Here is a 24,492-nt window from a genome sequence, read left to right on the forward strand (position 1 = left end):
GAGGCTGCCATGAGATATGATTGTGCCACTGTACTCCAGCCTGGGTGACAGAGCAAGACCTTGTCAAAGAAAGGAAGGAAGGAAAGAAGGGAGGGAGAGAGGAAGGGAGGAAAGAAAGAAACAGGGATCTGCGGGATGCAATGGCTCATACCTGTAAACTCAGCACTTTGGGAGACTGAAGAAGGAGGATCGCTTGGGCCCTGGAGCTCAAGAACAGCCTGGGTGACATAGTGAGACCTCATCTCTACAAAAAAATTAAACAATTAGTTGGGTGTGGTGGTGCACTCCTGTGGTCCCAGCTACTCAGGAGGCTGAGGTGGGAGGATCACTTGAGCACGAAAGGTAGAGGCTGCTGTGAACTGTGATTCATGCCACTGCACTCCAGCCTGGGTGATAGAGTGAGACCCTGTCTCAAACAAAGAAAACATAGGAATAAATCTTCATGACCTTGGATGTGGCAGTGGATTCTGGATATGACACAAAAAGCATAATTCATTTAAAAACAAAATTGATGTTCAGTAGCCAGGTGCAGTGGCTCATGCCTGTAATCCCAACACTTTGGGAGGCCGAGGTGGGTGGATCACGAGGTCAAGAGATCGAGACCGCCCTTGCTAACACAGTGAAACCCCATCTCTACTCAAAATACAAAAAATTAGCTGGGCATGGTGGTGGACACGTGTAGTCCCAGCTGCTTGGGAGGCTGAGGCAGGAGAATGGCATGAACCCCAGAGGCGGAGCTTGCAGTGAGCCGAGATTGTGCCACTGCACTCCAGCCTGGGTGACAGAGTGAGACTCTGTCTCAAAAAAAAAAAAAAAAAGAAGATTAAAAGTCTTTGCAAAGATAGTTGAAAATTAGAAATTTCATTGTTGTTGGTCTAGAATAGTGATGACCACTTAGAAGGGCTCAGTAAGTATTTGCTGAATGAGTGGATTCTGAGTAGAACCTAACCTAAATATGTCTCTTTTCTCTGCAGTGCCTACAGAAGGTTCCTATTTCACCAGTTCCAGAGTGGGAGGCAAACAAGGAATTATCAAGGAACTTGCTGTCACGTTGCAAGGACCAGAAGATAATACTCTACTGTTTGAATCAAGGTTTGAGTGTGGGAATCTGCAAAAAGCTGTCAGAGTGTGAGTAACAGTTTCCCAAAGGGATGATAACTGGAGTGACTAAAAGGTGTCTTCAGGAATTATATTAGGAATCAGAAGTATTTGCAAGAAAGAAAGAAGTGATGGGAAATGGTTATGGGGGTGAAGGAAAATGGTTATGGGGATGAAGAAAAATGGAGTAATTATTACTTATGTTTTTCCCCAAAATAAAATATTTTCTAAATTGTTTACTTTGCTTATAGAAGAAATTAGAGCTCACCTAAAATTTGTATTAGTAAAAATATGTAACATAAAAATTCCTATAGTTATACTTCCTAGATGCAGCAAATATTGTTTGTGTATATGCCTTAATTTTTTTCTGTGTGTGTACATGTAATATACATAAATTTGAGATGGAGTCTCGCTCTGTTGCCCAGGCTCTAGTGCAGTGGCGCAGTCTTGGCTCACTGCAAGCTCCGCCTCCCGGGTTCACGCCATTCTCCTGCTTCAGCTTCCTGAGTAGCTGGGACTACAGACGCCTGCCACCACGCCCGGCTAATTTGTTTGTATTTTTGGTAGAGATGGGGTTTCACCATGTTAGCCAGGATGGTTTTGATCTCCTGACCTCGTGATCTGCCCTTCTTGGCCTCCCTAAGTGCTGGGATTACAGGTGTGAGCCACTGCGTCCAGCCATTTATATATTATTAAAATAAAAATTGGTTAATTGTATACGTACATATTGTTTTGCAAATTGGCAATTTTTTTTTCCACTTCATAAATTTCAGGTGTTTTTCTATGGCAGTACCACAGATATACTTCCTTATTTTTTGTTTTGTTTTGTTTTGTTTTTCTCAAGATGGAGTCTTGCTCTGTTGCCCAGGCTGGAGAGCAATGGCGCAATCTTGGCTCACTGCAACCTACACCTCGTGGGTTCAAGTGATTCTCTTGCTTCAGACTCCCGAGTAGCTGGGATTACAGGCACCCGCCACCATGCCTGGCTAATTTTTTTTTCTTTTTTTTTTTTTTTTGGTACATTTAGTAAAGACAGGGTTTCACCATGTTGGCCAGGCTGGTCTTGAACTCCTGACCTCAGGTGATCTGCCCGCCTCAGCCTCCCAAAGTGCTGGGATTACAGAGAATAAATGATTAAGGTCGCAGGTTTGTCTGTTGTAATAAGACCTGTTTTTACCAGGAGAAAACAACATTTTCCCAATTTGTTTTTTAAGGTAGGGTGTAATGTTACAGAGTTGTTCTATTTTCTCCATTACAGAGACACCTATGAGTATGAACTCACCTTGCGAACCGACCTCTACACTAACAGACACACTCAGTGGTTTTATTTTCGTGTTCAGAACACCAGAAAAGATGCCACCTATCGCTTCACCATTGTCAACTTGCTAAAACCCAAGAGTCTTTATACTGTAGGAATGAAGCCACTCTTATACTCCCAAATGGATGCCAACACGCGCAATATTGGCTGGAGGAGAGAAGGAAATGAAATCAAGTACTACAAGAACAACATGGATGATGGGCAGCAGCCCTTCTACTGTCTCACATGGACCATTCAGTTTCCATATGACCAGGACACTTGCTTCTTTGCACACTTCTACCCATATACATACACTGATTTGCAATGCTACCTCCTGTCAGTGGCAAACAACCCCATCCAGTCTCAGTTCTGCAAGCTCCAAACTTTATGCAGAAGCCTAGCAGGAAATACCGTTTACTTGCTCACCATCACCAACCCATCCCAGACCCCTCAAGAGGCAGCTGCAAAGAAAGCTGTGGTCTTGAGTGCCAGAGTCCACCCTGGGGAAAGTAATGGCTCCTGGGTTATGAAAGGCTTTTTGGATTTCATCCTTAGCAACTCCCCAGATGCCCAGCTCCTCAGAGATATTTTTGTCTTCAAGGTGCTTCCCATGTTAAATCCAGATGGTGTGATTGTGGGGAATTATCGGTGTTCCTTGGCTGGAAGGGATTTGAACAGGCATTATAAAACCATTCTGAAGGAGTCTTTCCCTTGTATTTGGTACACCAGGAACATGATCAAAAGGTGAGACTTTTTATCTGTTGATCTTTCTGTGACTGCTATGACTATGAGTACTAGCACCAGATATCCCTACCTGATGGGGTATGAGGTCTCTTTTGTTGTTAAAGGAATTCAGTATGACTTTGGAGACAGAGCCCTTACCAGTCTCTTTGGTCAAGTGACTTTGTTAATTTTCAGACTTTTAAATCATGTCTTATCTTTGGGTTGAAACTGGACATGCAACATTTCATCAGAATCATTTCACTTGTAAATGAAATAATTGAAAGGAAAAGGTCAGTGTTCAGGGGAGTTCGTAGGTCTTCATGATGAGACTTGTATCATAATAATAGTAGCTAACAATTAGTAAATGTGTATGCATGAAGTGGCAAGCTGTATGATAGATGCATTATACACATGACTCATTTAATCTTCATATTAACATTATGAGGTAGGCACAGTCAATATCTCATGTTGTATGATACAGAAATTGAGAACCAAGGCCAGGCATGGTGGCTTACAACTGTAATCCCAGCATTTTGGGAAGCTGAGGTGGGCAGATCACCTGGGGTCAGGAGTTTAAGACCAACCTGGCCAACATGGCGAAACCCAGTCTCTACTAAAAATACAAAAATTAGCCAGGCATGCTGGTGGGTGCCTGTAATCCCAGCTACTCAAGAGGCTGAGGCAGGAGAATCGCTTGAACCAGGGAGGTAGAGATTGCAGTGAGCCGAGATCATGCCACAGCACTCCAGCCTGGGTGGCAGAGTGAGACTCCATCTCAAAAAAAAGAAAAGAAAACTGGATAGGTTAAGTAACTGGCCTAAGGTCATAAAGCTATTAAGTGACAGAGTAGATATTTAATTACAGGCTCTCTCTCTGATTCCAGAGTCTGAATTCCTTTTACGATATTATATTGCCTATCACAAAGAAAGAATCACAGCATCAGTCAGCAGTTTTCAAGCCTGTATAAAAGCATTGACGGTTATAATGTAATAGCACCCGCCTTAAAGGAATTTTCATCCCATTGGAAATGAAAATACAGCATATAAGAATATGTGGGCCAGCCTCAGTGGTTCACACCTGTAATCCCAGCACTTAGGGAGGCTGAGGCAGGCAGATCACCTGAGGTCAGGAGTTTGAGACCAGCCTAGCCAACATAATGAAACCCCGTCTCTACTAAAAATAGAAAAATTAGCTGGGCATGGTAGTAGGCGCCTGTAATCCCAGCTACTTGGGTGGCTGAGTCAGGAGAATCACTTGAACCTGGGAGGCAGAGGTTGCAGTGAGCTGAGATGGCACCATGGCAGGCATGGCTAAGAGCACATGTTTCAGAGTCAGACAGGCCTGAGTTTGAGACCTGTTTTTACTGTTGGCTGGTTCTGTGACCTTGGCTAAGTGATATAATGTGTCTGAGCTTCAGCTTTCTCATCTGTAAAATGGGGATAATAATACCTGCCCTGGGCGGTTACTGTGAGGATTGAGATAATCACATGATATATTTGCTGTAATACCTGGCACATTATAAATGTGTAGCATTGTTGTTGCTATACTCATCATGGGGAAAGTGAACATGTTTGGAAAGCTGGAATAGGTGTCCTGGGTGATCATGAGACAAAGACAAGCTGAGCCTTGTAGGAACTGGCCCTCGAAAGTCAGGAATCAAGGCTTTCTTTGGTTCTTTTTCTTTCCTGCAACTGCCCACTCTCTGCCTCCCTCTCTTTCTTCACAGGTCTGCACCATGGTGGCCTTTTTCTCAATAGGCTTTTTTGCACTTGTCAGCTTACGCAAGGCTACCCACCACCTCTTTTCACATCAGAACTTTTCCATTTCTGGTCAGGCACAGTGACTCATGCCTGTATCCCAGCACCTTGAGAGGCTGAGGCAGGAGGATCATTTGAGACCAGGAGTTGGAGACCAGCCTGGGCAACATAGTGAGACCCTGTGTATTAGGTTGTACTTGCATTGCTATAAAGAAATACCTAGCTGGTCGTGGTGGCTCATGTCTATAATCCCAGCACTTTGGGAGGCTGAGGCAGGCAGATCACTTGAGGTCAGGAGTTTGAGACCTGCCTAACCAACATGATGAAACTCCCCAGATGCCCAGTAAGCCAAGATTGCGCCATTGCACTCCAGCCTGGGCAACAAGAGTGAAACTCTATCTCAAAAAAAAAAAAAAAAAAAGAGAAACTCCATCTCTACTAAAAATACAAAAATTAGCCTGGCATGGTGGTGCATGCCTGTAATCCCAGCTACTCAGGAGGCTGAAGCAGTAGAACTGCTTGAACCTGGGAGGCAGCGGTTGCAGTGAGCCAAGATCACACCATTGCACTCCAGCCTAGGTGACAAAGTGAGACTGTCTCAACAACAAAAAAAAAAAAAGAAAGAAAGAAAGAAAGCCCTCAGACGGGGTAATTTATAAAGAAAAGAGGTTTAATTGGCTCATAGTTCTACAGCTTTACAAGAAGCATGGTGCTAGTATCTGCTCAACTTCTAGGGAGGCCTCAGGAAGCATACAATTATGGCAGAAGGCAAAGAGGGAGCAGGCATATCACGTGGCGAAAGCAGGAGGAGGAGAGAGAGAATAAGTGTAGGGGAGGTACCACACTTTTTTTTTTTTTTTTTTTGAGACAGAGTTCTTTTTTTTTTTTTTTTTTGAAATAGAGTTTCACTCTTGTTGCCCAGGCTGGAGTGCAATGGTACAATCTCGGCTTACGGCAACTCCGCCTCCTGTGTTCAAGTGATTCTCCTGCCTCAGCCTCCCGAGTAGCTGGCATTACAGGCATGCACCACAACACCTAGCTAATTTTGTATTTTTAGTAGAGATGGGGTTTCACTATGTTGGTCACGCTGGTCTCGAACTTCTGACTTCAGGTGATCCACCCACCTCGGCCTCCCAAAGTGCTGGGATTACAGGTGTGGGCCACCACGCCTGGCTGGTGTTACACTTTTTTTTTTTTTTTTTTGAGACGGAGCCTCGCTGCTCTGTCACCCAGGCTGGAGTGCAGTGGCACGATCTTGGCTCACTGCAAGCTCTGCCTCCCGGGTTCGTGCCATTCTTCTGCCTCAGCCTCCCAAGTAGCTGGGACTACAGGTGCCTGCCACCGTGCCCAGCTAATTTTTTGTATTTTTAATTGCGACGGGGTTTCACCATGTTAACCAGGATGGTCTCCATCTCCTGACCTCGTGATACGCCCGCCTCAGCCTCCCAAAGTGCTGGGATTACAGGCATGAGTCACACATTTTTAAACAACCAGATCTTGTGCAAAGTCAGAGTGAGAGCTCAAGTTTCACCAGAGGGATGGCCCAAGCCACTCATGAGGGATGGCCCAAGCCACTCATGAGGGATCCACCCCCACTATCCAAATACCTCTCGCTAGACCCCACCTCCAACATTGGTGGTTATATTCAACATGAGATTTGGGCAGAGACAAATACCCAACCTATATCACCCTGTCTCTACAAAAAAAAAAAAAAAAAAAAAAAAAGACAGAAATAGAAATAGCTGGGTGTATTGGTGTGTGCCTATAGTCCCAACTACTTAGGAGGCTGAGGTGGGCGGATGACTTGAGCCCAGGAAGTCAGGGCTACAGTGAGCCATGGTCAGGCTACTACACTGCAGCCTGAGCAACAGAGCAAGACTCTGTCTCAAAAAGGAAAAAAGATATTCTCCATTTCAAGTCCCTCTGACTGGCAAGGCAAGCTGATGACATGTTTTCTGCAGTGGCTGAGAATGGAGATAGGGTCCATTGAAGGCCACTGGAGTTGAGATTTTCTTAGGAGGGAAAGTATCAGCAGCTGTATTTAAGGAAGAGATACCAAATGATCCTTAATTATTTACATGCATTTGGGTGTCCACTGAATCCTTTGTTTGCCCCCTCAATAGACTTCTTGAAGAAAGAGAGGTTCTGTTATATTGTGATTTCCATGGCCACAGTCGTAAGAATAATACCTTCCTGTATGGCTGTAATAACAACAATCGCAAGTACTGGCTTCATGAACGAGTCTTTCCTTTAATGTTAAGCAAAAATGCACCAGATAAGGTAAGCACATAATGTAATTTTCTCTCCATTGAGTTAGGGACCTGGGAACTCACTGCTTCCTATAGGTAGTGTTTTATTTGGCATTTTGTATCTCTTTTTATTATCTTTGGTAAATCCCAGCAACCTAGACTTCAAGAATTTAGAAAAGTGTGGTTTTAAGAATTGCTGTGGGGCCAGGCACAGTGGCTCATACCTGTAATCCCAGCACTTTGGGGGGCTGAGGCAGGCAGATTACCTGAGGTCAGGAGTTCGAGACCAGCCTGACCAACATGGAGAAACCCTATCTCTATTAAAAATACAAAAATTAGCCAGACGTGATGGTGCATGCCTGTAATGCCAGTTACTTGGGAGGCTGAGGCAGGAGAATCGCTTAAACCTGGGAGGCAGAGGTTGCAGTGAGCAGAGATCGTGCCGTTGCACTCCAGCCTGGGCAACAAGAGCAAAACTCCATCTCAAAAAAAAAAAAGAATTGTTGTGTCCTGCCAGCTACAGTGGCTCATGCCTGTAATCCTCGCACTTTGGGAGGCCAACGTGGGCAGATTGCTTGAGCCCAGGAGTTTGAGACCAGCCTGGGCAACATAGGGAGACCCCTGCCACTACTAAACAATAAAATAAAAAAGAATTGCTGTGTCCATCAACCAATCAACAGATAAATAAAATGTGGTATTCTTTTTTTTTTTTTTTTTTTTTTTTAGATGGAGTCTCGCTCTGTCGAGGCTGGAGTGTAGTGGTGCAATCTTGGCTCACTGCAACCTCTGCCTCCCAGGTTCAAGCAATTCTTCTGCCTCAGCCTCCCGAGTAGTTGAGATTACAGGCATGCACAACCATGCCCAGCTAATTTTTTTTGTACTTTTAGTAGAGACAGGGTTTCACCATGTTGGCTAGGCTGTTCTCAAACTCCTGATCTCAAGTGATCCGCCTGCCCCGGCCTCCCAAAATGCTGGGATTACAGGCGTGAACTACTGCGCCCCGCCATAAGTTGAAATTCTTAGTATATACAGTTATCTATCACCTATCCTGTGGTGGTTGGCCCTGGAAGAAGAGATTGAAGGACAAGCAAAATGCTAATGTCATGAGTCTTCACAGGAAAGGTTATATAACAGGAGATCACAAATAATTGTAAGATATTAAAGAACTTAATGAAAACAATTTAAAAGTTTTTAATAATTGACTAACAACTTCGTGACAGACATATACAGGTAATCTTCACTGGTGTAAAAGCTGGTTTTTCACATCGTAAATAAATCCACAAAATGTAGCTGTCAGAAGAAGAAAGTAGATTGAATTTTTATTTATTTATTTATTTATTTTACTTATTTTTTCTTCTTCTTCTTCTTCTTTTTTTTTTTTTGAGAGAGTATTGTTCTGTCGCCCAGGCTGGAGTGCAGTGGCGCGATCTCAGCTCACTGCAACCTCCACCTCCCGGGTTCAAGCAGTTCTCTGCCTCAGCCTCCCAAGGATCTGGGATTACAGGCGCCCGCCACGACGCCTGGCTAATTTTTGTATTTTTAGTAGATACAGGGTTTCACCATCTTGGCAAGGCTGGTCTTGAACTCCTACTAACCACCCACCTCAGCCTCCCAAAGTGCTGGGATTACAGGTGTGAACCACCACGCCTGTCCTTTTATTTATTTTTTCAAGATGTAGTCTTGCTCTGTCACCCAGGTTGGAGTGCAGTGACACGATATCCACTCACTGCAACCTCTGCCTACCGGGTTCAAGCAATTCTCCTGCCTCAGCCTCCCGAGTAGCTGAGATTACAGACATGTGCCACCATGCTTGGCTAATTCTATATTTTTAGTAGAGATGGAGTTTCACCATGTAGGCCAGGCTGGTCTCGAACTCCTTACCTCGTGATCTGCCCATCTTGGTCTCCCAAAGTGTTGGAATTACAAGTGTGAGCCACCGCGCCGCACATGGCCTAGACTGGATTTTTTTTTTTTTTTTTTTGAGACAGAGTCTTGCTCTGTCGCCCAGGCTGGAGTGCAGTGGCACGATCTTGGCTCACTGCAAGCTCCAGTTCCCGGGTTCACACCATTCTCCTGCCTCAGCCTCCCAAGTAGCTGGGACTACAGGTGCCCACCACCAGGCCGGGCTAATTTTTTTTATTTTTTAGTAGAGACGGGGTTTCACCATGTTAGCCAGGATGGTCTCAATCTCCTGACCTCATGATCCGTCTGCCTCGGCCTCCCAAAGTGCTGGGATTACAGGCATAAGCCATCGTGCCCAGCCTTTTTTTTTTTTAATAGAGACAGCGTCTCACTATGTTGCCCAGGCTAGTCTTGAAATCCTGGGTTCAAGTGACCCTCCCACCTCAGCCTCCCAAAGTGCTGGGATTACAGGTGTGAACCACTGCACTGGCTTTAGAAAAGTATTTTAATTTTTTTTTTTTTTTTTTTGAGATGGAGTCTCACTCTGTCGCCCAGGCTGGAGTGCAGTGGCATGATCTCAGCTCACTGCAACCTCCGCCTCCTGAGTTGAAGTGATTCTCCTACCTCAGCCTCCTGCTGGGATTACAGGCACGAGCTACCACGCTCAGCTAATTTTTTTTTTTTTTTTTTTTTTGTATTTTTAGTAGAGACGGGCTTTCACTGTGTTGACCAGGATGGTCTCGATCTCCTGACCTCATGATCCATCCACCTCGGCCTCCCAAAGTGCTAGGATTACAGGGATGAGCCACCACACCTGGCCGATAATACAAATTTTTTTCCCATAAAGATATATGAGAAAAATATTTTGTATTGTTACTCTTATTTGTTTAAAAAAAGAAAAAGAGGAAGCGTTTCTTCCTTCCTCTCTCTCTCTTTTGTTTTTTGAGTCTTGCTCTGTCGCCCAAGCCGGAGTCAGTGGTGTGATCTCAGCTCACTGCAACCTCCTCCTCCCAGGTTCAAGCAATTCTTCTGCCTCAGCCTCCTGAGTAGCTGTGATTACAGGTGCATACTGCCATGCCTGGCTAATTTTTTTGTATTTTTAGTACAGTCAGGGTTTCGCCATGTTGGCCAGGCTGGTCTCAGATTCCTGACCTCAGGTGATTGGCCTGCCTCAGCCTCCCAAAGTGCTGGTATTACAGGCATGAGCCACCATGCCCGGCCTCTCTTTCTGTTCTCTTCTCTTTTTTCTTTTCTTTTTTTCTCTTCTCTTCTTTTCTTTCTTCCTTTCTCTCTCTCTTTCTCTTTCTCCTTTCTTTCTCCTTTCCTTTCCTGTCCTTCTTTTCTTTTCTTCTTTTCCTTTTCTTCTCTTCTTTTCTTTTTTTTTCAGGAAATCACACCCAGAACCCATATCTAAAACAAACTAATTGAAGCAGGGAAACCTGTCTCCTCTGCTCCTTCCCTCCTTGAAGCAGAAATGCCCTGAGGCTTCTCAGTAGAACCCCTGGATTCCACAGAGCACAATTTAAAAATCACTGGACAATGAGATACCTTCCAACTGCAAAAAATTTTTAGCAGGATAGGGTGGATAGAGAGAGGTGCCAAGTGTATATTACAAACTCCAAGTGAGGCACAAGGGCTGAGGGGTCATAAAAGATAATGGAGTATATTGAACTCCAAGTAATAAGATTAGTGTAAGGGAGAGAGAGTTCCAGGCAGAGATTATGGGGGTGAGGAATACACATATCATAGAGAGAATATAAACACAACTAGATTTAGGGGTTCAAGTTGGGGAGTGGCAGAAAATACGTCTTAGAAAGGTTGGCTAGTGCCTTGAATGCCAAACAGATGTTCTAGGAAACCTAGTCCTGCAAAATTCTCCTTCGGGGAGTGGGGTGGAGACAACAGGAAGGAAGAGTTCATGGGCAAAAACGTTTGGAAAACAAATTGCAAATGTACTCTCTTCCCTTTGAAAGATTACAGTCCACATATTAAACACTCTAAGAGGGCTTGCAGAGAAAGCCTGTTTACTTTTGTTAACCCTTTGTCTCCCTGACTAACATGACCACAGAACTCCTTTTTCCCCTGTAATACCCGTTAACATCCCTCCAAATTAGTATTTTGTGGAACATGCTTTGGGAAATAACATATGGACCCCAAGGAAACTATTCTTGTATCATATTAATGAATCTTAGACATTTTACATTTGCTGATTTTGATTAACAGAAAATTTGGATTTCTTTTAGTTCTCTTTTCACAGTTGTAATTTCAAGGTCCAAAAATGCAAAGAAGGAACGGGACGAGTTGTTATGTGGCGGATGGGAATCCTAAACAGCTACACCATGGAGTCTACCTTTGGCGGGTCCACCCTGGGTACATTCTCCTTTGTATATCATAGACCAGCATAGGAAGGGAAATCCAAGCAAAGCATCAGGGAGATGAAATGCCTTTGAATGCTGGAGAGATAACTGATCTAGAGGATTTCTTTGTCTAGACTTACGCTAAATTTGAGTGCCCAAAATATGAATGTGAAATATAATATTTGATGGGGCAGTATGGCATAGTGGTTGCTGAAGACCTGGAATCAGGCCAGGTGTGGTGGCTCATGCCTGTAATCCCAGCACTTCAGGAGGCCGAGGCAGGCAGATCACGAGGTTAGGAGATCAAGACCAGCGTGGCCAACATGGTGAAACCGCATGTCTACTAAACATTAGGCAGGTGTGGTGGCACGCACCTGTAGTCCCAGCTACTCTGGAGGCTGAGGCGGGAGAATCGCTTGAACCCGGGAGAGGAAGGTTGCAGTGAGCCAAGATCGTGCCCCTGCACTCCAGCCTGGGTGACAGAGCAAGACTCCGTCTCAAAACAAACAAAAAAAAAAACCTGGGCCGGGCGCGGTGGCTCAAGCCTGTAATCCCAGCACTTTGGGAGGCTGAGACGGGCGGATCACGAGGTCAGGAGATCGAGACCATCCTGGCTAACACGGTGAAACCCTGTCTCTACTAAAAATACAAAAAAACTAGCTGGGAGAGGTGGCGGGCGCCTGTAGTCCCAGCTACTCGGGAGGTTGAGGCAGGAGAATGGCGTAAACCCAGGAGGCAGAGCTTGCAGTGAGCTGAGATCCGGCCACTGCACTCCAGCCTGGGCGACAGAGCGAGACTCCGTCTCAAAAAAAAAAAAAAAAAAAAAAAAAAACCTGGAATCAGGCAGATAGGGGGTTGAATTTCAGCTCCATTAACAAGTTTTGTGTTCTTGGGTAAATTATCTAGCCTTTTTGAACTTCATTTTTTTTCCTTTCTTTATTTTCATTTTTATTTTTTTTTTGTTTGTTTGTTTTTTTGAGACAGGGTTTCTTTCACCCAGGCTAGAGTGTAGTGGCATGATCATGGCTCTCTGCAACCTCCCAGGCTCAAGTGATTCTCCCACCTTAGCTTCTCATGTAGTTGGTCACATCACCATGCCCAGCTAATTTTTTTATTTTTTTGTAGAGACAGGGTCTGCCTATGTTGCTCAAGCTGGCCTCAAACTCCCTGGCTCAAACAATCCTCCTGCCTCGGCCTCTCAAAGTGCTGGGATAGCAGGCATGAGCTACCATGTCCAGCCTCATTTTCCTTTTACTGCAATAATAATAGTACTTGCATTGTAGGTACTGCTTAGCAAGATGGTACACGGAGTGCACTTGCCATAGTGCCTAACATGAAGTAAAAACCTCAGTAATTAGAACCATCATGATTATAATTTTTTCATTGCCAAAGATTTTTCTGAACCAAACTAAAACTAGGAGAGCTACACTCTCCTAAAGCATAATATTCTAGAATAAGAGGTGTTTTGTTTTGTTTTGTTTCAGCGTCTCCCTCTGTTACCTAGGCTGGAATGCAGTGGCGCACTCTCAACTCACTGCAACCTCTGCCTCCCTGGCTCAGGCGATCCTCCCACCTTGGCCTCCGACCTCAGCCTCCTGAGTAGCTGGGACTATAGGCACATGCCACAACATCAGGCTAATTTTTGTAATTTTTGTAGAGACAAGGTCTCGCCATGTTGCCCAGGTTGGTCTCAAACTCCTAGGCTCAAGTGAAGGGCCTGCCTTGGTCTCTCAAAGTGCTGGGATTATAGGTGTGAGTCACTGTGCCCGGCCAGTGGAGGTATTTTTAAAACGATAATCATAAATTAAATTTATATTCAGTCATTAAGATTTAATTGGAAATGTTTGTGGGTTTTTTTTTTCCAGGGAGTAAAAGAGACACCCACTTTACCATCGAAGATCTGAAGTCCTTAGGTTATCATGTCTGTGACACCCTTCTGGACTTTTGTGATCCTGACCAAACCAAGGTAAAAATGGGGTTTCAAGAAATGTGATGAAGGCCAGGCATGGTGGCTCACACCTGTAATCCTAGCAATTTGGGAGGCTGAGGTGGGTGGATTGCCTGAGCTCAGGAGTTCGAAACCAGCCTGGGCAATATAGTGAAACCCCGTCTCTACTAAAAATAAAAAAAAAAATTAGCTGGTCATGGTGGTGTGCACCTGTAATCCCAGCTCTCGGGAGGCTGAAGCAGGAGAATCACTTGAACCCAGGAGGCGGAGGTTGCTCTGAGCTGAGATCACGCCACTGCACTCCAGCCTGGGGGACAGAGCGAGACTCAAAAAAAAAAAGAAATGTGATGATGCTGCTGTGATCAGTTTCACATGGGTCCAAAGTGAGCCCAGTGGAATTACAGGCTATCTTTATTTTCCTCTTACTAGTTTTTCTGAAGTTTTTATAATAAAAGAAAATAAGAAAGCCCCCAGCCTGCATACCATCTACAAATGGTAAGACCTCATAATTCACCAAGAAGATGGAGACAGTCCTTTAGAACACATCTCCCTCACTTCTGGGTTTACCTATGGCAACACCTATTCTTTTTTTTTTCTTTTGAGATAGGGTCTCACTCCGTTACCCCGGCTGAAGTGCAATGGCGTGATCACGGCTTATTGCAGCCTCAACACCTTAGCCTCCCAAGTAGTTGAGACCACAAGTATGCGCCACCACACATAGCTAATTTTTAAATTTTTGTAGAGACAGGGTTTTTCTGTTACCAGACTGGTCTGCAGCTCCTGGGTTTGTGATCCTCCTGCCTCAGCCTCTCAAAGTGCTGGGATTACAAGCATGAGCCACTGTGCCCAGCTACAACACAAATTATCTTTCCTTTCTCTTATTTTAGAAAATCAGGCATCTTTTTTTTTTTTTTTTTTTCTTTTTTTGAGACAGGGTCTCCCTCTGTCTCTCAGGCTGGAGTGCAGTGGCGCGAACTTGGCTCACTACAATCTCTGCCTCCCTGGTTCATGCGATTCTTCTGCCTCAGTCTCCTGAGTAGCTGGGATTACAGGTGTGCGCCACCACGTCCGGCTAATTTTTGTATCTTTTAGTAGAGACAGGGTTTCACCATATTGGTCAGGCTGGTCTGGAACTCCTGACTTCAGGTAATCTGCCCGCCTCAGCCTCCCAAAGTGCTGGGATTACAGGCTTGAGCCGCTGTGCCCAGCCACGTGTCTTGTTCTCTTCTCCAAAATTAGCTCTGCTCTGTGTGCACTTGTTGACTTCCCCTATGGCCTTTCTGAGGTCTTGCCTTGTTAATTATGTCTTCCCAAAAAAACAAACAAAAAAAAACTAATAATAATCATCATCAGGCCAGGTGCAGTGGCTCACACCTGTAATCCCAGCACTTCAGGAGGCCAAGGCTGGTGAATCACAAGGTCAGGAGTTCGAGACCAGCCTGACCAACACAGTGAAACCCCCATCTCTACTAAAAATACAAAAATTAGCTGGGTGTGGTGGCAAGTGCCTGTAATCCCAGCTGCTCGGGAGGCTGAGGCAGGAGAAACACTTGAACGCAGGAGGCGGAGGTTGCAGTGAACAGAGGTCATGCCACTATACTCCAGCCTGAGTAACAGAGCAACACTCCATCTTAAAAAAAAATAAAATAATAAAATAAAATAAAATAGACTATTGCATTGTTGAAGAACTTGGCGGCCAGGCATGGTGGCTCATGCCTGTAATCCCAGCACTTTGGGAGGCCAAGGCAGGTGGATCACGAGGTCAGGAGTTCAAGACCATCCTGGCCAACGTGGTGGTAAAACTCCGTCTCTACTAAAAATACAAAAAGTAGCTGGGCATGGTGGTGCGTACCTGTAGTCCCAGCTACTCAGGAGGCTGAGGCGGGAGAATGGCTTGAACCTGGGAGGCAGAGGTTGCAGTGAATTGAGATCACGCCACTGTACTCCAGACTGGTGACAGAGCAAGACTCTGTCTCAAAAAAATAAAATAAAAAAGAAGAAGTTGGCTCTAGCCAGAGAAAAGTGGCTAGAGCAGTGCTCATTGATATTCTGCCCTAAAGAAAATTTCTATCTGTTCCTCCAGCTTATGTAATTTTCTGTTAACGTGTCCTTGCTAGCAGGGGTGCAGGTTATTCATCTTTGTGTTCGCAGCAATAAATAAAATTCCTTTCAGCATACACTTAGTAAGTATTTGATGAATAAATAAAATGGGCCAGGCATGGTGGTTCACGCCTGTAATCCCAGTACTTTGGGAGACTGAGACAGGTGGGTCACCTGAGATCAGGAGTTCGAAACCAGCCTGACCAATATGGTAAAACCCTGTCTGTACTAAAAATACAAAATTAGCTGAGTGTGGTGGCGCATGCCTGTAATACCAACTACTTGGGAGGCTGAGGCAGAAGAATCACTTGAACCCAGGAGGTGGAGGTTGCAGTGAGCCGAGATTGCGCCATTGTACTCCAGCCTGGACAGCAAGAGTCAAACTCCATCTCAAAAACAATAATAATAAATAAATAAAATAAAATGAATTATCAAAATAGTTCTTTTTTTCACTTTAATAGTTCACTCAGTGTCTAGCAGAGCTTAAGGAGCTTTTACGACAGGAAATCCACAAGAAATTCCATGAACTTGGACAAGATGTAGATTTAGAAGAAAGTTGGAGTGACATCTCTTTGTCTGACATTGAATCCAGGTAACAAAGAAACAACAGAGGCTTTTTTTGTTTTTGTTTTTGTTTTTTAATACTTTGTTGTTAACCTGGGTGATATAGTGAGATCTTGTTTCTACAAAAAATACAAAAATTAGCTGGGCTTGGTGATCCATGCCTGTAGTCCTAGATACTGGGGAGGCTGAGGTGGGAGGATCACCTGAGCCCGGGAAGTTAAGGCTATAGTGAGCCAAGATCATGCCACTGCACTCCAGTGTGGGCAAAAGGCTCAGAAACAAACAAACAAAAAAAAAAAACAAAAGAGTGTATATTCTTTGCCAGCCTCTGTTTTAGCCATTAGAAAGGAGTAGGGAGTTGGGCAGGCAGTTTGTGTAGGGCCTTATAGGGAACTGCAAAGCCTTTGCCTTTCACTCCAAGGGAGATGGAAAGCCTTTGGAAGGTTTTGGGTAGAGAAATATCATGATTTGACAGGTTTTAGTTTCAACAGGAACACTGGCTGCTGTGTGAAAAGTAGATCGTAAAGAGGGAAGTTCTAACCAGGGAGACTCAATAGGAGGCTCTCGCAATAATATAGGTAAAAGCTAATGGAGGCTTAGACCAATAATACAAGTAAAAGGTAATGGAGGCTTAGACCAGAGTAGCAGCAGTGGTTGCGGGGGGATGTGTGAATTGGTTGGATTCTAGATATATTTTGAAATTATAAACATTAGGATTTGCCTGTGGATTGGATATGGGCATGAGAAAAGAAGAGAATGACTCCACAATTGGTTGGATGGAGTTGCCTTTAGCTGAGATGGGAAAGATCAAAGGAGTGGAAAAAATTAGGGAGGTAGTGAAGATCAGGAGTCTAGTGTTAGGCTTGTTAAGTTTGTAATGTCCATTATATATTTAGTAGAGACCTCGAACAAGCAGTAGGATATATGGGTCTGGAGTTCAGTGGAGAGGTCCAGTGACCAATGGAGAGAGGCATCATTGGATAGATGATTTTTTTTCTTGAGACAGGGTGTTGCTCTCCACCCAGGCTGGAGTGCAGTGATATGATCTCTGCTCACTACATCCTCAACTTCCTGGGCTCAAGCAATCCTCCTGCCTCAGCTCCCCAAGTAGCTGGGACTACAGGTGTGCACCATCACGCCTGGTTAATTTTTGTATTTTTTGTAGAGAACAGGCTTTGCCTATTGTCCAGGCTGGTCTCTAACTACCAAGCTCAAGGGATCTGCTTGCCTCAGCCTCCCAAAGTGCTGCGATTACAAGCGTGAGTCACCATGCCCAGCCTGGTAGATAATATTTAAACCTTAACACTAGATGGGGTCTGGATGAGGTGGCTCACACCTATAATTCCCACTCTTTGGGAGGCCAAGGCAGGCAGATCACTTGAGGTCAGGAGTTCAAGACCTGCCTGGCCAACATTGTGAAACCCCATCTCTACTAAAAATACAAAAATTAGCTGGGTGTGGTGGTATGCACCTGTAATCCCAGCTACTCAGGAGGCTGAGGCGGGAGGAATGATTGCCTGAACCCGAGAGGTGGAGGTTGCTGTGAGCTGGGATTGCACCATTGCATGTCAGCCTGGGTGACAGAGTAAGACTCTGGTCTCCAAAAAAAAAAAAAAGAAAGAAAGAAAATAGCCTTGGGTAGGGGCATGCACCTGCACCTGTAGTCAGTCCTAGCTACTTGGAAGCTGAGACAGGAGGATTGCTGAGCTCAGAAGTTTGAGATTGCAGTGAGCTATGGCCACACTAGTGTACTCCAATCTGTGCTATAGAGTGAGACCCTATCTCAGAAAAAAAAAAAAAAGACTGGCGGGATCTCAAGGAAGTAAGTGCAGATAGAGAAGTCTGAGGTTTGAGCTGGATAATACAACTTTAACAGGGGAGGAGCCAGCAAAGGCGACTGAGAAGAAGGGACTAGCAAGACTGAAAAAAACCAGAAGAGTGATTTTTTAAAAAACCTAAAGCAGGCACGGTGGCTCACACCTGTAATCCCAGGACTTTGGGAGGCCAAGGCTGGCAGATCACCTGAGGTCAGGAGTTCAAGACCAGCCTGACCAACATGGAGAAACTCCGTCTCTACTAAAAATACAAAATTTGTTGGGTGTGATGGCACATGCCTGTAATCCCAGCTACTCGGGAGGCTGAAGCAGGAGAATCGCTGGAACCTGGGAGGCGGAGGTTGCAGTGAGCTGAGATTACACCATTGCACTCCAGCCTGGGCAATAAGAGCGAAACTCCATCTCAAAAAATAAATAAATAAATAAATAAATAAATAAATAACCTAAATCAGATCATATCATTTATCTGTTGAAAGCACTTCAGTATCTCCCCGACTCAGATTTAAAAAGCCAAAGACCCTACAATGGCCTGTAAGGCTATAGGCCTCCCGATACCTCTATGGCCTCCACCCTAACCCATTTTTTTTTTTTTTTTTTTGAGACAGAGTCTCGCTCTATCACCCAGGCTGAGGCTGGAGTGCAATGGCATGATCTCGGCTCACTGCAACCTCCGCCTGCCGTGTTCAAGCAATTTTCCTGCCTCAGCCCCCCAAGTAGCTGGGACTACAGGCGCACGCTGCCATGGCTGGCTAATTTTTTGTATTTTAGTAGAGACGGGGTTTCACTGTGTTGCCTAGGCTGATCTGGAACTCCTGACCTCAGGCAATCCGCCCACCTCGGCCTCCCAAAGTGCTGGGATTACAGGCGTGAGCCACCGCGCCCAGCCAAATGCTGCCTTTTTCTTTTTTTTTTTTTTTGAGACGGAGTCTCACGCTGTTGCCCAGGCTGGAGTGCAGTGGCGCGATCTCGGCTCACTGCAAGCTCTGCCTCCCGGGTTCCCGCCATTCTCCTGCCTCAGCCTCCTGAGTAGCTGGGACTACAGGCGCCCGCCACCGCGCCCGGCTAATTTTTTGTATTTTTAGTAGAGACGGGGTTTCACTGTGGTCTCGATCTCCTGACCTTGTGATCCGCCCGCCTCGGCCTCCCAAAGTGCTGGGATTACAGGCTTGAGCCACCGCGCCCGGCCTATGCTGCCTTTTTCAACATGATCTATACACATTACTCTAATGCTACAGCTTGCTCCCCTCCTTCACCCTCCTGCCACTCCTTATCCCCCTTAGGTGCTCTACATTTTTCCATAGCATTTATTGCCTCTGTCATTCTATATCATTTAAGTCTTTATTGTATCTGTTTTATTTATTTATTTTTATTATTATTTTTTTTTGAGACAGACTTTTGCTCTTGTTGCCCAGGCTGGAGTGCAATGGCATGATCTCCACTCACTGCAACCTCCATCTCTGGGTTCAAGCTATTCTCCTGCCTCAGCTGCCCGAGTAGCTGGGATTATAGGCACCCACCACCACGGCTGGCTAATTTTTAGTAGAACGCGATTTCAACATGTTGGCCAGGCTGGTTGCGAACTCCTGACCTCAGGTGATCCACCCACCTCGGCCTCCCACAGTGCTGGGATTACAGGCATGAGCCACTGCACCTGGCCTATTTTTTTTTTTTTTTTTTTTGAGATGGAGTCTCGCTCTGTCGCCCAGGCTGGAGTCCAATGGCGTGATCTCGGCTCACTGCAACCTCCGCCTCCCGGGTTTGAGCAATTCTTCTGCCTCAGTCTCCCAAGTAGCTGGGATTACAGGCACCCACCACCAAGTCCCGCTAATTTTTTTTTTTTTTTTTTTGAGACAGAATTTCACTCTTGTTGCCCAGGCTAGAGTGCAATGGTGCAATCTCAGCTCACTGCACTCGCTGCAACCTCTGTCTCCGGGTTCAAGCGATTCTCCTGCCTCAGTCTCCCAAGTAGCTAGGATTACAGGCATGTGCCACCAAGCCTGGCTAATTTTCTATTTTTAGTAGAGATGAGGTTTCTCCATATTGGTCAGGCTGGTCTTGAACTCCCAACCTCAGGTGATCCGCCCACCTCGGCCTCCCAAAGACCTGGGATTATAGGCATGAACCACCGCACCCGGCCATCTAATTTTTGTATTTTTAGTAGAGATGGGGTTTCACCATGTTGCCCAGGCTAGTCTTGAACTCCTGACCTCAGGTGATCCACCCACCTTGGCCTCCCAGGGTGCTGGGATGACAGGCGTGAGCCACCGCACCCAACCAGTATCTGTTGTTTATTGTCTGTTTCCCTCTACTAGGAGACAGGTTCCACAAAGTCAGAGATCTTTTCGTTTGCTGTGTATCTCATGCACCTAGAATGGTACCTGTTCTGTACCTAGCACAGAGGAAGAGCTCAATAAATATTTTTTAAATTAATTTAGCATTCAGGATCTCATCTCTACCCTCATAGTCTCCCCAGCTATTTAGGAAGGCCCCAAAAGGTTATGTCTCCCAGGTGTGCAAGAATACCTTCTACTCTAACTTACTGGCTAAAGTGCCTCATGGATGACCCAGCTACCTTCAGGCTTCTGGACTGGCGTGGAAGTCTTCTGACAGAGGCTGCACTGTAGTCTGTGGTGGACAGTGGAAAAGGGATGGCTCTTTCATCCACTCTATGGCACACTGACACCGGGGCCCAAAAGCAATTCTGAGTCTCACAAATATTTCTTTAGGGACCTTAAACTTAAAGTAGGTCATTAGGCCAGGTCGTGTGGCCCATTCACGGTGTCATCCCTTCCACTCTCTTAGAATCCTATGCCTAACTAACCAAGACCTCTGCACCAACCCCTCTCCAAATACAGCCTCAAAAACAAAATGCCAGCTGGACGCAGTGGCTCACACCTGTAGTCTTAGCACTTTGGGAGGCCAAGATGGGCGGATCACTTCAGCCCAGGAGTTCAAGACAAGCCTGGGCAACATGGAGAAACCCTGTCTCTACAAGAAATGCAAAAATTAGCCAGGCATGGTGACTCATGCCTGTTGTCCCAGCTACTTGGGAGGCTAAGGTGAGAGGATCATTTGAATCCAGGAGGTCAAGGCTGCAGTGAGCCAAGATTACACGACTGTACTCCAACCTGGGTGACACAGACCCTGTCTCAAAAAAAAAAAGTGTGCTCTGCTTATCAACTCATAGAAATAGTGCCAAGGTGTGGCTAGGCATGATGGCTCATGTCTGTAATCCCAGCACTTTGGGAGGCCAAGATGGGAGGATTGCTTGAGGCCAGGAGTTAGAGGCCAGCTTGGTCAACATAGTGAGACCCCATCTCTATTTTTAAAAAAATTTAAAAAGAAATAAATAGGGCCCAAGGGGAATCAATTCAGAAACAGGCAGACTCTACATTCTAGTGGCTCAGCCGGGACACTTTGATGCACATGGTTAAGAATTATTGAAACCAATTTGCCAGCCTCTGCCTCAAGAGACTGGCTGTCACAGCCTCCAGTGGGGTTCCACCTATCCATTGTCACAATTGCAAAGGAAAGCAGACTGTGAGTGTACAAGCCCAGTTTGAGTTTGCCTTGTGTATGTACACACATGGGTTTTGACACTTTCTGGGACACACTGCTTTTAGTGCTTTTGTCCCATTTGCTAACGTTTTCTACCAACAGGACTTCCAGTGTCCACTAGAAAAAAACCTTGTGAGAACAGGGAATTGGGAATTAGATCAGAGATGGGGTTTTCTTCCTGCTGTCTTTCTGTGGGACTACTCATTGTGCACTGAGAGGAGCAAGGGGAGCAGAAACAAATGAAGGGCTGGGCAGCTGAATGGTTTGAAATGCTGACTTCTCCCATGTGATTTGAGCTCTACAAATGTTTTTTGTTTGTTTGTTTTTGAGATGGAGTCTCACTCTCTCACCCAAGCTGGAGTGTAGTGGTGCGATCTTGGCTCACTGCATCATTGCAATCTCCACCTCCTGGGTTCAAGCAATTCTCATGCTTCAGTCTCCCGAGTAGCTGGAATTACAGGCACCTGCTACCACACCCAGCTAATTTTTTTGGTATTTTTAGTAGAGATAGAGTTTCACAATTTTGGCCAGGCTTGTCTTGAATTCCTGACCTCAAGTGATCTGCCCGTCTCGACCTCCCAAAGTGCTGGGATTATAGGCATGAGCCACCACGCCTGGCCTTGTGCCAGTAAACTGTATGTATAGACCCCCATCATAGAGAACAGCTCTTGGTTCTAGCCAACTAAACCCCAGGAAAGGGGAAAATATAATGTGACACTTAAGCAAAAGACACGAAGAAAGAAAGGTTTGATTATTTGAGTTTTCATTCATCCTAGCCCTTGCAGAAAGGGGGAGTACACAGTTTGTGAGGGAAGACTTTAGATTAGTCTAAATGAGCATCCACAACTTTTTTTTTTAGAAAGAGTGTCGCTCTGTCGCCCAGGCTAGAGTCAGTGGCGCAATCACAGCTCACTGGAGCCTCAACCTCCTGGGCTCAAATGATCCTCCCAGCTCAGCATCCCCAGTAGCTGAGACTACAGGTGTGCACCAGCACACCTGGCTAATTTTTGTATTTTTTTGTAGAGACAGGGTTTTGCCATGTTGCTCAGGCTGTTCTTAAATTCCTAGGCTCAAGAGATCTTTGAGCCTCAGCCTCCCAAAGTGCTAGGATTACAGGTGTGAGCCACTATGCCCAGGCAACTTTTTTTTTTTTTAAATAAAGACAGGGCATCACTATGTTGCCCAGTCTGATCTTTAATTCCTGGCCTCAAGCAATCCCTCCTGCCTTGGTCTCCCAAAGTGTGGGGATTATAGGCATGAGCCACCATGCCTGGCCTCATTCAAAACTTTTGAAGGAAAATTGGGGTGATAAAAGTAATCTTGGTCTCTGACCTGAAGGTTCTTTTTGTTATTTATATATTTTTTGAGATAGGTTCTTGCTCTCTTGCTTAGACTGGAGTGCAGTGGCACAATCTCGGCTCGAGATAGGTTCTTGCTCTCTTGCTTAGACTGGAGTGCAGTGGCACAATCTCGGCTCACTGCAGCCTCAACTTCCTGGGCACTAGTCCTCCTAGTCTCCTTCCTGAGACTGGTCCTCCTATCTCAGTCTCCCGAGTGTCGGACCACAGGCAGGCACCACCACTACCAGCTAATTAAGAAAAAAATTTTTTTTGTAGATACAGCGACTTACTGTGTCACCCAGGCTCAGACTGTTTATTAAATGCATTTGTTTATACATTGAATACATTTCTTCAAAGTACCTGTTAGGATCCTGGATTTCTGAATTGGTGCCAGCCAAAGAGGAATAAATGAGAAAGATCCCTTGTTTTCAAACAAATGACAGTCCTCTACTGTTCTCTAGGCCTGCGCATTGAGAATCCTGTGGCCTCTCACGACCTCCACCAAGGGCGATTTTGCCCATCTGGCCAGTATTTGCTTTGCCATATGAATTGCAAACTCTTTGGTGCCAAAGGCTCTGCCTCGTTCATTTGTGCTCCCTGTGCCTAACACACTGCTTGGCATGCAGTAGGTGTTTGGAGTGAATGAATGAATGTGCTTGTCAATAATTCTTTTTTTGGGGCCGGGTGCGGTGGCTCATGCCTGTTATCCCAGCATTTTGGGAGGCCGAGGCGGGCGGATCATGAGGTCAGGAGATCGAGACCATCCTGGCTAACACGGTGAAACCCGATCTCTACTAAAAATACAAAAAATTAGCTGGACGTGATGGCGGGCGCCTGTAGTTCCAGCTACTCGGGAGGCTGACAGAGTGAGACTCCGTCTCAAAAAAAATTCTTTTTTTTTTTTTTTTGAGACAGCTTCACTCTTGTCGCCTAGGCTGGAGTGCAATGGCACAATCTTGGCTCACTGCAACCTCTGCCTCCCAGGTTCAAGCGATTTTCCTGCCTCAGCCTCCTGAGTAGCTGGGACTACAGGTGTGCGCCACCACACCCAGATAATTTTTTTGTATTTAGTGGAGACGGGGTTTCATCATTTTAGTCAGGGTGGTCTCAAACTCCTGACCTCAGGTGATCCACCCCCCTCGGCCTCCCAAAATGCTGGGATTACAGGCGTGCGCCACCGCTCCCGGCCATCAAGAATTCTTAGTAATTGCTTGGGCGCAGTTGTTCATACCTGTAATCTCAGCACTTTAGGAGGCTGAGGCAAGAGGATCGCTTGAACACAAAAGTTCAAGACCAGCTCAGGCAACATAGTGGGACCCTGTGACTACAAGAATTTTTAAAATTAGTCAGGCATGGTGGCATGAGCCTGTAGTCCCAGCTGCTCAGAAGGCTGAGGTGGGAGGATCTCTTGAGCCCGGGAGGTCAAGGCTGCAGTGATCTATGATCACAGTACTGCACTTCAGCCTGGGTGACACAGTGAGACCCTGTCCCAAAAATATAAAAAAGGAAGAAAATAATAATTTTTAGTAATTGAAGCATAGACAATGAGAGAAATAGTAGACTAGAAGATATCCTAATCCTAATCCCATACAGCTGGTCTGGTAAATGTTATGCTTCCTAGACATATCAATGACAGTTACTTCCTCTTCTTTTTTTTCTTTTGGAAACAGCACCAGTGGCTCTGACAGTTCTCTCTCAGATGGTCTTCCTGTTCACCTAGCAAACATAGCAGATGAGGTAAGCTGAGCTCTTATACCCAGGAAA

The 24,492-nt window shown here is 45.5% G+C and overlaps 1 protein-coding gene across 13 annotated transcripts in view; it reads left to right on the top strand.

Annotated features, from left to right (window-relative positions):
- Positions 1 to 24,492, top strand: part of AGBL2 (AGBL carboxypeptidase 2) — a 75,849-nt gene that overhangs the window by 21,019 nt on the left and 30,338 nt on the right. For all 13 annotated transcript variants that reach the window (XR_013403837.1, XR_013403836.1, XR_013403838.1 and 10 more), the window contains 7 exons: positions 975 to 1,128; positions 2,357 to 3,139; positions 6,999 to 7,155; positions 11,270 to 11,396; positions 13,249 to 13,349; positions 15,893 to 16,023; positions 24,399 to 24,465. Coding sequence is in view for 10 of the 13 variants with exons in the window: in XM_077962868.1 (XP_077818994.1) it covers positions 975 to 1,128; positions 2,357 to 3,139; positions 6,999 to 7,155; positions 11,270 to 11,396; positions 13,249 to 13,349; positions 15,893 to 16,023; positions 24,399 to 24,465 (1,520 nt within the window). In the remaining 3 variants the exon portion in view is untranslated. The remainder of the gene's footprint in view (positions 1 to 974; positions 1,129 to 2,356; positions 3,140 to 6,998; positions 7,156 to 11,269; positions 11,397 to 13,248; positions 13,350 to 15,892; positions 16,024 to 24,398; positions 24,466 to 24,492) is intronic.

Source organism: Macaca mulatta, chromosome 14, assembly GCF_049350105.2.
Source record: "Macaca mulatta isolate MMU2019108-1 chromosome 14, T2T-MMU8v2.0, whole genome shotgun sequence".
Taxonomy (NCBI): Eukaryota; Metazoa; Chordata; class Mammalia; order Primates; family Cercopithecidae; genus Macaca; species Macaca mulatta.